Below are 12,998 nucleotides of genomic sequence, written 5' to 3' on the forward strand. Positions count from 1 at the left end.
TTATATGCTTTTAATTTCATTATTTTTACTGATTAATGTGCTTTATAAAGCGACTGTTTAGAATCAGGGGGAGTTGGTGCCGCGCTTTACGTTTCCATTAATCAGGAATAACGTGTCTATATACTGCAGTACAGACAAAATAAACAATAAAACTACCACAAGTATACTATTATAGTACAAGTCATTAAAGAATAATAATAAAAAAAACTTTCCTTGCAGAAAAATACGCCCTAAAACTTTGCTGTCAGGACTGGAGATGTATTCTCACTTGGTCTCCATCCGGAACCACACTATCACACTACCTCACTACATAAACAGTGTGTGAGAGCAGTAGGGCACCGAAAACGATCCGTACTATTTAGTAGTGAAGTGCGCACTTTAGGACGCTGTACCTGGTTAGTAGCGTCCTGCGGCAGGTTCTTGATGACAATCTTTCTCCTGTTGCTCAGTTCTCGCCGAGTTTTCTCCAGCCTCCTTTCAATCTCCTCAGGCTCCAGCTCGGCCATGTCCCGGAGGATGGTGTCCTCAGGAGCCCCGTCCTCCTCCGGCCGGCTCTCGGGGCTCTCCGAGTCCGGCACGGGGGAATTCGGGCGCTTTACAGCGGGCGCTGTGGGCGGCTGCATGGAAGAAGCGGCCGCCATTTTGCAGCGCGCGGTACGGAGAGTGTTCTGAGTCGGGTGGACGCCTCGCTTCTCTCTGCTGATCCCCATGCACAGAGGACTGAACACTCACTCACTCACACACTCTCTCACACACACTCTGTCTCTCTCTCTCTCTCACACACACACATACACACACACTCAGCGTGCGCTCCATCTATCTATTCTGTTGAGTACTCCTGGCGACCTCCACCGATAGAAACATGAACAGTGCTGATGGGGTCGAATAAACAGCACAGCTGCAAATCTCATCCACCTCCAACAGATCTCACACTGAGTCACTGCAATCCTTCTCATATTCAACCTGCACCAGTGTTTACAAGATCAAATATTATTATCCACAAATAAGAGAACCCTAAAGGAATCAAATTCACATTTAAGCCCAAATTTTCCCCAAAACTAGTCAAAGTAATAAATCTAAATAAATTCCATTCCATGAGTGGAGTGCAATCTGTGTCCCACTGATAAACACAAGCACAAATATGCATGTAATGTAAAGGTGAACATAGGTCACCTATAGAATCCTGGTCAGGGTCATGGTGGATCTCAGGCCTATCCGGGGAACACTGGATGTGAAGAGGGAATACACCCTGAATGCAACACCGGTCCATCACAGGGCACCATGCACACACACACACATTCAGCTCATTTACACCTAGGGGCAATTTAGCACAGCCAGTCTACCTACTGGAATGTTTTTTTTGGGGGATGAAACTGGTAAACCTGGGGAGAACATGCAGGGAAACTCCACACAAACAGTAACCCAAGCTCAGGATCGAACCGTGAGACGGCAATGCTACCCACTGCAGCACTGTGCCGCCCAGATAAATAACTAACTGAAACTGAAATGTTAATAAAACCTATTTACAGCACTTAGAAAACAGCATTTCTTCCTCTCCCAGTCCACCATAACAATGCTTTACCTTGAAATAAGCTATAATCATTAAATTACTTCAAAAATCCTTTTTTTTTTTTTTTTTTTTTTTTTTTTTGCATTAATGTGTGAATCCATTTTACATCTCATTTTTGAAACATCCTTTCCCATGAATCATTCATTATAGGTTATGAAAAATGTACTTTTCAGTCCCACAACTCTGTACTCTGACCATGTTTACCCCATGAAATAGCTAGAATATTCCACAAATCACATGTTCAACAGGAAACCGCATCATCTGAATTTCCTGAAGATCACGGCACATTCAGAAGAGAAGTGTATTTTCTCATTTCTTTCTCTTTATTTTCAATTGTAATGTTGACTGACAATGTTGACTGATATAATTAAACTCAAGTAACTGAGTGTTCGGTGCCCTCCAGAATTATTGGTACCCTTCATAAAAAAACGAGCAAAAAATTATTTTAGAAAATATACATTACACATATCCAAATTTTCCACTCAAACAACAGGAGAAACTTTTTATCTTTTAAAAAATTATTCTCATTAGAATAAAAATAAGATTTTACTTCAAAAATATGTGCCAAAATTATTGACAAACCTACAGAATATTCTAAATAAATGCAAACAAATTGTAATTCTTGAAAAAACATATTATTTTGCCTTTGCTCTCAGTCCCCAGGAACTCTTATTGACTTTAACCATGATCTGTTTGTCCAGGATATAAATATGCTGTTGCCCTCAATGCATGTATGTCCTTGAAAAGTAATTCATCACAGACAACTGAAAAGACATCACATGCTGGCTTACTTTTCTGCAGAAGCAACGAAAAACTGTGCATTTGTTTAGTCACATTTGATGTGGGAATGATTGACAGCGGCTCTAAAGCGCCTGTGGGAGTGCAGAGAGCGACTTCCACACTTAAATACCATCGTCTGGCACACCAAGTTCTCAAAATGCATGAATAATCACTTTTAATTTGCAGCAGCACATCAGATCACCTTAGTGTATACACAGAGCTGTTTTTTTTACTCTTACAGTGTAGAAATGAAATATTTGCATAATGAATTTAGCCTATTATAATAGGAAAAGTAATCTTGTAATAAACAGGAAAGAAATGAGCATTTCAGTGTTAATGTACATTATTAACACACTAACAATCAACCTGACAGAACGGAAATATTACACCAAAATAGTGCCACATACAATAACACACATAACTACACACTATTAGTTCTTCCCATTACACAATCAACGCTTGCAAAATGCTTGATTCAGCTTACATTTGCCAGATTTAAGGAACTGTGTATCTTATGAAACATCTTTGCTTGCTAGAGGAGAAGAGTAATGGCATGGCAGGGCGCTCCACGTGAGCCCTCAAAGGAAAAGCCTGCGCATAAATGCGTGATTCAGCCTCATCTCTGAGTGAGTGGGAGTAAGAGAGGAGACGAGGGTTATTTCAGATTCAGAGAAAGTGCCGTGTGGGCGCTAGCAAACCGAACACCTGGGACGTGTGTGTTTATGTAAGGAGGTGAGGCGATGGAAGCCTTGAACTTCACTATGCTGAAGCGCGGGGGTGGCAGCACTCTGGTTCAAGGTGCACGATCCCTAATGCACAAGAGATTTATTCATGCATGTTTGCACAAAAGCCTATTGCGTACACGGTAACAATTAGCTACATACGCTGTAAACATGAAACGGGAGAGAACCGTGACTAATTAAAATGGCCCATTTGCACTTTTATTGCATTTAAATGCCTCTAGGAATTAGAGCACATTGCCTGAAGGAAGCAACCATTCAAGTGCTCCAGTTCCGAAGAGGACTTCTGGCAGGAGAGAGGACTACAGAGTCAGATTTTCCAGACAAGAGAACAGATCCACACCTACGCTAACAGATATAAGCCCACATACCTGCTGCTCTGTACCATCCAACCTATGGAGGTTAAGCAGTTACTGGAAATATAGACTATGAAGGTTAACATGGGTGAGATCAGTGTCTAATGGAAAGCTACAGTATAATTATAGTTCCAAATCCAGTCCAATACACCTGATCTAACTTATCCGTCAGCGCCTTCACCAGCCAGATGAAGTGTTTATCTGGGTTTCACAGTTTCAGACTGCAGTCCATTCTGAAGAGATCACTAAGCCACACTCCTTTTAAAAGGCTACATCCTCCACAGTGACAACTCTGTTTTCGAAGCTAAAGCCAATGTTTTATTGTAGCAGATTCACCAACAGTCATGCAATAAAAAAATTAAAAAAAAAAAAAAACATGTAAGGAATAATACACATCAGGGCGTGCAACAGGGTGGTGTGTTGCTTTTACCACCGCAAAGTTGATAATCTTCCAACAACAACATGTCCTGAAGTATTTTCCCCCCACTTATACTTGAGCAGTTTGCCAGCAATTAGACTTTTTTATATTAATTAAGTAATAGCACATCATACATTTTATCCATTTATAGTTACATGTCAGCAGCCTCTATTTTCTCTCAAAATTAATGGTGAAAAAAAAAAAAAAAACAAAAACCACAGTTTGTCAAGTAATAGAGAAACCGGAAAGTGCAAGGTACTTCGTCTTGAAGACTTTCCCAAGATGGAAAAATTACTTACTATTACAAAGCTCTGACACTGGAGACTCCTTCCATAGAGGTTAAATAATAAAAGTCTCCTGACAGAATCCTTCATTATGTCAATAATTATGTTTTTCTTTTTTACATAATGCTTTTAAAATTATTAGACTTGGATTATGTGGCATAAATATTATATGTTAATGTGTTATTATAGAGAAAATAATGTATTAGAGTGAGCACATTCCTGTAATTGTGTGATCTGCCTTGAAGCTGCTGCTACTGTCAGAGGTGCTGCTATAGAAAATTAATCAACACTAATCAGTTTTGAGAATTCAACAGTACAGTTTAATAACGAACAGATGGACTAACAGTGAGCTCCAGTGTAGAATGACAAGTCTAATGCAGGGTGCTTTAAAAACGTCTGTTTGGTCAAGGACACTTCTCCTTCAAGGTCCATCATTATTTCAGAATGGACTATATTATTGGTTCAGAGTTAAACTCTAAATGAAGAATGATCTCCGAGAGGAGGGTTCATGACCACTTGCAAGTTGGTTTGTTGAGCAAAAAGTAAAAATGAATGAATTGCAATGATAAAAAATTTAGTGAGACACGTGGGATACAGTGTTAAAACAATTTGTCACCTCAGAAGTACAACAGCACTCTTCAGAGTCCGACTGTGTATCTGAATGATACTGATATTTTCCCCCAGATAAAGGTATAAGCACCCCTTGAGAGTACTACCAGAGTAACTCAAAACACATCTTTTCTGAGTGTGTACTTCTAAATTTCTTCCACTAACTAAGAAATATAAAAAAAATTAAGAATAAACCACTGACTCCAGTATTATCTGACTCCCAGAATAATCTGGAGAAATGTTATTAATAAAACACACAAGCTCTGAATGCAAAAACCAACAACCCGTGATATGTGGAGTGTAACTAAGAGTAAGACTACATATGAAGTTGATTTTGTGCTTTTTGGATTTGGATTTGGTTTTTTCTTTTTTGCTAAAAGGGGTTCTGAGAGATGAAACAAGGTGACCCCAACCTCCACTTTTCCACACACCCTTTTGCTATATATCCTTATGCGAGTTGGGCTAGAGCAAAAATATGGACTGTATGGGGGCTCTGGGAACTGGTCTAAGAACCACTGTTTATAAAGATCACTTCAGTGTGAACCCCAATAATGAACAAATTATCCAAAGTGTTACTTTGAGAACTACTCATGAAAACATGGCAAATGTTAAGCAACAGATTCTGACTCTTTAGCATCCTGCATAACATATATTCTATCATTCACTTTCAGTAACCACTTTATCCTGGCCAGGGTTACAGCCTAGCTAATCTGAATCCCAGAAACACTGGGTGTGAGGCAGCAACACACCAGATGAAACGCCAGTCTATTGCAGGGCACCATACACACACATCAGGAGGCAATATTGCATAGCCAGTCCACCAACAGAGGTGGTGGGAAACCACAGAACCTGAAGGAAACTCACACAGACACAGGGAGGACATGCAAAACTCTACACAGGCAGTATCTCAAACTCTGGATCAAACTGGAGACCCAAAAGCTGTTAGGCAGTAATGCTACGCGCTCCGCCACAGTGCCACACCTGGTCACCGATGTTGCTTTTAAATAACACTTTGCAACACAATCAGTCTTAAAACAAATAGCATGTACGTCACATAAGGGGAAAGAAGTTCCCAAAATCTATAATATCAGAAGTTACACCATTCTGAATATTTCTTTAAAATTCAGACATTCATGGTTTTGTGGACACAATACTTAAAATTATAGCCTGGTTTTACCCCACGTAAGAGACTTGAATGTAATACAGCCAACACTGATGATTAAATTCCAGAAAAGTTGTCATGTTTTCCAGTGTGTATAATAACCAACCCTCCAACCAATATGATGTTCTTCTGTTTGTACCTTAAGGGTCAAGAAGTAATCAAGTACTCAGTGTACTATGGCTGAATATCTCACTTTGTGAGCAAATAAAAGCTGCGCATTTCCACTTTCTGTGACCTTGGATCCAGGAATATCATTTCAGTCCTGTGCTACATATTTGACCATCTGTGCTCTCCATAACCTTTCAAAGTGAAAAAGGTTTAAGGCCAATATATGAACTTGAGAACATACTTGGCTGAATTTGAATTTGCCATTTAAATTTGGAACCAGGTTAAAAATGACTCAACATAAATGTGTGAAATGTTGTTGCAGTTAAACTGTTAGTTTAATCACAGCCACTTCAAAGCCAAAACAACAAAAATGGATCTCTGTCTAAGCCCAGCAGTGAATACGCCAAAGTGAAATTTCCTCAGGAATCAATAAAGATCATATGAGAATGTGGTCAGGAGAAATAAATCAAGGATGCTTTTATTTATTTTTTTTTTGAGAAATGACTCGTGACTGCAGAAACCTGAACAGTCCAAAGAGAATTAGGCCTACATACCCAAGATGTTTCAATTTAAATCTTAAAAGCTTTGCATAAAATGGATGTGTCAGGAGATCGTGAACTGGTGGATGTCAGTCCGGATGCAGACCCAGCGAAGTATATCAGCTGATAAACCTATGGTGGGGAAAAAACATGCATTTATGTACATTATTCAGCTGAAGGCATTCATTGGAGCTGAGATTACAAGTCTAAACTCATTCAGTCAGAATGTGGAGAGTTTTCATTTACCCTCTATGGTCTGATTAGCAAACTCAAAACATGGAAAGTATGCATTCATTTTGCCTGCGCCAGATTCAAAACAGACATCTCATCTGTTCAGCATCCATGGTGCCACCAAAATGTACACAACCACTTTAAATTTATGATTTATGGCCATAAACTAATTGTTAATATTTAGGCATTACCTGTTGTTGCTATTCAGTCATATTAGTTGCTTATGCAAACCTTTCTAAGCAAGGAATATTATGAAACCGGCTCTTTAAAAATGTATCTAATAAATTGAATACCCCTGGTTTAGAGCTTTCTTATATTCAGTTTCCACCCAATAGATAAATTATGGCTGGGCACAGAAAACCATTTGGAACTGATACAGCTAATGAATTGTAATTACTGAACATAATTACATGCCCCATGTGCAGTGTCTTTTTGGCAAATATTTTGAAAGGATGTTACATTTCATCACACAAATTAGTGCTCTAATGTTGTCTAATCACAGCTCTATTAAAGGCTAAGGGCCTTAAATGACCAAATGTGTATCATGCATATCAGGGCTTTGTGAATCATAGCCTGGGGTTTGTCATTATTCTACACATTTTTCTGTTAAAGTGGTTTAAACAATCCACCATTAGCCTATTCAACTGGCCACTTGAATCAAATGGGTTTAATCTAAACCTTAATTAAAAATAAGCAAGCTTTCAGATAATAAAACCTGGACTTAATGTGTTCTGTTGTTCAGGAAACAATCAATGGCTTCAACAAATAGCCAAATTATTATTGTTTCAATAACAAGCCTAATATTTGATTTAATCAGCCGAACGTTTGCTGTCTTTAATATTACGTGTTAATGCAGTTAACAAAGTAATAACAGAAGTACACCTCAGCCCAATTCTATTTAGAAAACACAAGGCCAAATCTTCAACTCAGTTCCATACACATCCACCTTTAAACTATAAAAGGCAGGGCCAAGGGGAGGAATGATATCAAATTGCTCTTAGAAAAAAAAAAAAAAAGTGTTGTCATACTGCATCCAGTCCAGGTTATGTGTAACATCAGTGAAGAAGTGGATATGGCTCAAGAGATACATTTATTGTGTGTGTGTGTGTGTGTGTGTGTGTGTGTGTGTGTGTGTGTGACCATTTTCTGATCTCTTTATGGGACAATTTCACATGAATCATCTTTGATATACACCCAACTCCAATATTCAGACTCAAACCTCCAAATTCTCACTACAATGACTAGGTTTTCATTTCATGATTTCTACTGGGTCAGCTAAGCGTAACCGACGCTATCCATAATGTTACACTCTTGACGAAAACTTCAGAGATGTGTTATTATTCACTCTGTATTTACTAGCAATTTTTGGTGAATTTGTAAAGTTGTTTTGAGTTCAACTGGGCTGAGACTACATTAATCAACTTTCCTGCATTAAAAAAAAAAACAAAAAACTTACACATATGGTTTTCAAGAACAGATTATGTATATTATATATATTATAACCTGTTCTTGAAAACTGTATGTGTAAGGTTTTTTTTGAGAGTAGTAGACTTTGAGAGTAGTTTGGTAGAGATAAATTATTACTGATCTTTTTTGGATTGCGGAAAATGCAATTATGTGCTAATTATTCCTCCCTTTCTACACTAGTATCACATATCACACATGAGCTCAGCTTTATGAATAATAAATACAGACACAATAAAACTTCTGACACGGACGCGAACACTGAGGAGTGAACTCATTTATAAGCTACTTTGTTAAAGGTCAAATGTATATACATGTATATTTTTTCAATCTGGAAACAATAGGCATAATCACTCTAAAATCATATAAGCACAAAGGCAACATCTGGATTAGATGGGCAACTTGACAGAAGTGCAGGATTCTGATATTTCTGCTTGTCCATCAGGGAAAATGAAAAATACTGACCAATACTGAGCTATTTGTAAAAAATAACCCACTCACTCCAGATAAAATGGCTGGTCAGGACTGAATAGGGATATAATATTGAAGGTTTATACACACAGTGGTACATCTCAGCATCTTGAGGTCACTTTAAAAATGTCCTAAAACAGTTGTGATTGGGAGGTGAAACACTTAAATCTTGGAGATCCTTTGAACATTACAGTTTTCGGGAGAATCTCTTCCTCTTTCGTAAATAACAGGCTTGGAACAAACCATGCAGCGAATGAACAGATTCAGAGAAGCAACACATTTCTGCCTCCACTCACAGATGGCTGGTGTGCGTTCCTTTTTCTTTTTTTTTTGCGCTTTCTGTCCAACGTTCAGTGCAGCCACTTATGCCCATCCGTATCTGATTTTTTTTTTTTTTTGCACTACAGTACATTCTCACAGTAACGTGTGCGTGACGTAAAGTGCCACACATCCCACTGCTCATTGCTCTGTAGTCCGGCTGAACAGGGCCTCCTAATGACGAACTAATCATCAAGTTCCCTCCATTCATATGTTCCCACCTCAATTCCAGTTAAATAAATAGTAAAAAAATAATCCTTTCGGCTTCATGTTTCCTTTAAAAAAAAAAATGTTGAGATGCTTTGCGGCACTTAAAACAAGTGCAAATCTGTGCCTCCACACCATTAAAAGCAGTTAAGTCCAGGTTCAAGAGTTCAGGTTAAAAAGACTTTCCTCATCACAGAGGATTTCCCCAGGTGGCCTCGGCCCCGTCCCTTTTCTCCCTTTGCTCTCTCAGAAGGGCACAGCGTCTGGCTTTAGGCTCAAAGTGGAAGTGGAGGATGAAGGCAGGCCTCGGAGTGAAGTGGCATTAAAGGTGAGCTCTGTGGGTGGGGTTTTGGGTTTAGCACTCGGCGTCCACACTGTGAACGGTGACTGCCGCCTGCAGGTGGTGCGTGTGCGTGTGCAGCGGGTGGCGTGTGTGTGTGTGCCGATGCGGGTAGAGCTTGTGGCTGAGCAGTGCAGCGGTCTGGGGTGGTGTGTCCAGTTCCAGCTCCTCGTCATGGTTTCCCACATCCACTCCTGCTGAGAGGGGCTCACTGGTGCACGGTGGATTCTCACTGTCCTCTTGAGGACTCATAGTGCTGTAGCCTAGACACACACACAGACATATAATTCACACACAGCTCATGGTGCTACAGCCTGCAGCAAATCAGGTACCAAAAAAAGGAAAAAAAAAAAAAGGTGGGCTGATGAGAATAAACCTTTATTTCAGTCCCATCTTGATCACATCTTAATCTCAATTTCAATCCATACAGATATTCACATCAAAATATTTGAAATAGTTGAGCTGTTTATGCTCACTTTATCAAGTTTCCTGCAGGGATGATTAGGTTAATGAGCATGCTTAAAAAGATCCTTCCACATAATTAAGCATGACTTAGAGAACCTTCTCACACATGTAGCCCTCATTAGAGCCCTCAAAAGCTTGAGAACACAGCCTCACTGCTAAATTACTGTGTGTGTGTGTGTGTGTGTGTGTGTGTGTGTGTGTGTGTGTGTGTGTGTGTGTGTGTGTGTGTGTTTTGAATCTCTGCACTGTTACAACACCCAGCTGGGATGCTGTCCAGGAGTTCAGCTCTAGCTCTGGCAGAGGAAACTCTCTCTGATAATGGCAGGCTACTGAAATGATTTTGACTTCTAAGATTGCCCACAATGTGATTTAACTGATGCTATATGAAATTGGGTCTTTATATTGGTACTGTATGGATTGTGTTTATGCCCAAGACTCTTGTAAACTTGTACCTATGAACTGCTGCTGTAATCAAAGACTGTCCTGTGAGCATCCCAGGATTCCTATTCACAATATACTCATACTGAACATCCTTTCAGCATAAGTACTGTCTGTCTTTACACTTTCGCACCTGTATAACCTTATGATTTACAATCCTAGACCTAGAAGTAGATGGGCTCCTCTCATAGTTTCCTCCTCATGTCTTTTCAGGGAGTTTTCGCTTGCCACTATCACAATGGTTTGCTCATTAAGGATTTAAACCTACATCCAGATTTATGTAACCCTACATTCACACCAGAAAGTGACAAAGCAGTAAATGATCATATCGTTCATTTTCTATGCACATGTACAAGAAATTTAATTGAACTGTTTTAAACCGTTTCAAATTTTCTGACTCTGATGCGCTTCAGTCAGCATTACACGACATCACCTCAGATATCAATTAATTATACTGGGCAAATCTGATCTGATACCAATTCAGAGATTCAGGTGGGTATCAGCCTTGACACTGATACTCATTACTGGATTTGTAAATTGGAATTTTAAATATCCTGGCATGACATTGCCCTGGGTGTGACATGAGCTCAACCAGCTCAGCAAAGTGAGACATGAAGGATAGCTAACATTTCAGAAAGATGAAGTTCAGCCAGATGCTGCAAGGCAAACTGGAAAAACAACCCCACCGATAGAAGATGCACCTGAGCTCTAAAGCAGACGACTAATCCTGGGTCACAAAGGTTTGTAAAAATTCTAAAGGCAACAGTTATTTAGATACAGAGCTGCAGGCGAATAGAAGAACAGTGTGTTGGTGGTGCAGGAGTGAGTCAGAGCTCACTGCAAAAAGCCGAATCGATTCGACCCCTTGAGCTGGATGAGTGAATAGCTAGTGGGAGGCGACCTTTGGCTGAGCTGTTTAAAAATACAGAAAAGTTTGCTCTGCTGCTGTAGGCTCCGTTTTTCCGCTCTGTCTTTCGCTTACAGATATCTGCTTCTTTCTTTCTGCCCGTTCAACTCTTCCCCTCTCCGCGAGGAACAGAGGTGGTGGTGTTCTCCGCTAGCTACACAAAGGCTTGTACTAAGAGTATTTTTTGACTGCACATTAAAAACAAGACCTGGCTACAGAGAAGGCAATGCTTTTATACCACTGTGAGGGAAGTGGAGCAGACATTTACTTTTACTTTTTAACAGGCAAAGACATCACTACACGTCCACATGCAAGAAACACTACGATTAAGCTCGTCCTTGCTCATATCTGTCAGTACCCAGTAATTTTTCTTTCTTCCCCTTTAACAAAAAAAATCGTTGGCTCTGGGTTTGTCTGTGGATGTGTTTTCAGTGAGTTTCCACAACCCTGTGAGGAACTAAAGAGCTCTGGAACTCTCTTGAACTAGAACTACATAGTTCCTGTGCTGTGTTTGAAATAGTCCCTGACTCACTATCCCCTACACTCGAACACCACATAGAATACTATCATAGGAAACAGAATTAGAGAAAGAAAGTACACAGTCGTTCTTTCACCAGCATCTCTTTTTTTCCTCTCTCGTGAAATTGGTAAGACCAAAAAAAACAAACAAACAAACAAACAAACAAAAAAACAGTTTGTCATGGCAGAGAGAAATGACAAAGTGCTCTGTCCTGAAGATTTTCCTGTGTTAGAAAACTTACAGCTTTACTTTTGACATTTACAAAGCACTGGTACTGGAGACTCCTTCCAAAAATGTTAAACAAGTGTCTCCTCAGAGAAAACTTCACCATATCAGTGAGTACATATGTTTTTAATCTGTTTGAAAACCCTGTGTAATTTGTTACTTAAAAAAGCAAAAAAACAAAAACAAAAAGGAAACATCTAAGAAGAGCACATTAATATAAACTTATGATTTGGACTAATGTCAGAGCTTTGCTGAAAATTAATCAACAGGTTCTGATCAATCAGAATAGTCAATTCACCAGCGCTGTGGTACAAATGTAAAACAAATGTAAAACAATGTATTTCATAGCATATTAGCCTTTATTGAATATTATTTCTGCTAAGTCACTTACCATGGTCGCTTTCTGTTCCTGATCGGCCCCAGTACCGCCGCCTGCGCTCAGGACTGTGTGTGTGTCTCTCGATGACAGCAGCGATGAAGCGTGTGTTACTGACTGTACAGAGTGTTGGAAAAAATATGTGAAATATCACACATTGAGTTAAGATAAGTATCACACTCTAAGAGTTAAAATATCACACTCTAAGAGTTAAGATAAGTCTTGTGTACACAAATATCCCCATCAAACATTTTAAGGAATTTTAAGGATTCAGTTTACAGAATGACAACATTAATGTTTTAAAGTACAGAAAGCAGAGAATAAGGCTCCTACTTATTCCTCTGTCTTCATGACTGTCATCATCCCTTTCATCACGCTCGTTGTCCAAGTTGGACATCCGCACTGACATTTCTGTGGATTAAGCAGGAGAGAGTGAGTCAGCCAGCAGAGAAAAGTTGCTGATACGAACA

General features: G+C 39.4%; 2 protein-coding genes across 4 annotated transcripts in view; both read right to left on the bottom strand.

Moving 5' to 3' along the window:
• The window catches only part of raver2 (ribonucleoprotein, PTB-binding 2), an 88,155-nt gene extending 87,215 nt beyond the window's left edge, over positions 1–940 (bottom strand). Inside the window, exon 1 of one of the 2 annotated variants that reach the window (XM_053227690.1) lies at positions 393–940. In XM_053227690.1, coding sequence (XP_053083665.1) covers positions 393–710 — 318 coding nt within the window. In that variant the 5' untranslated portion in view covers positions 711–940. The remainder of the gene's footprint in view (positions 1–392) is intronic. The other variant, XM_026919886.3, reaches the window with a different exon arrangement.
• A 7,583-nt stretch (positions 941–8,523) lies between these two features.
• The window catches only part of cachd1 (cache domain containing 1), a 75,711-nt gene continuing 71,236 nt past the window's right edge, over positions 8,524–12,998 (bottom strand). For both annotated transcript variants that reach the window (XM_053227679.1, XM_053227677.1), the window contains 3 exons: positions 12,862–12,939; positions 12,544–12,645; positions 8,524–9,860 (listed from right to left, as the gene is read on the bottom strand). In XM_053227679.1, coding sequence (XP_053083654.1) covers positions 9,613–9,860; positions 12,544–12,645; positions 12,862–12,939 — 428 coding nt within the window. In that variant the 3' untranslated portion in view covers positions 8,524–9,612. The remainder of the gene's footprint in view (positions 9,861–12,543; positions 12,646–12,861; positions 12,940–12,998) is intronic.

The sequence above is a fragment of the Pangasianodon hypophthalmus genome, chromosome 2, assembly GCF_027358585.1.
Source record: "Pangasianodon hypophthalmus isolate fPanHyp1 chromosome 2, fPanHyp1.pri, whole genome shotgun sequence".
Lineage (NCBI taxonomy): Eukaryota > Metazoa > Chordata > Actinopteri > Siluriformes > Pangasiidae > Pangasianodon > Pangasianodon hypophthalmus.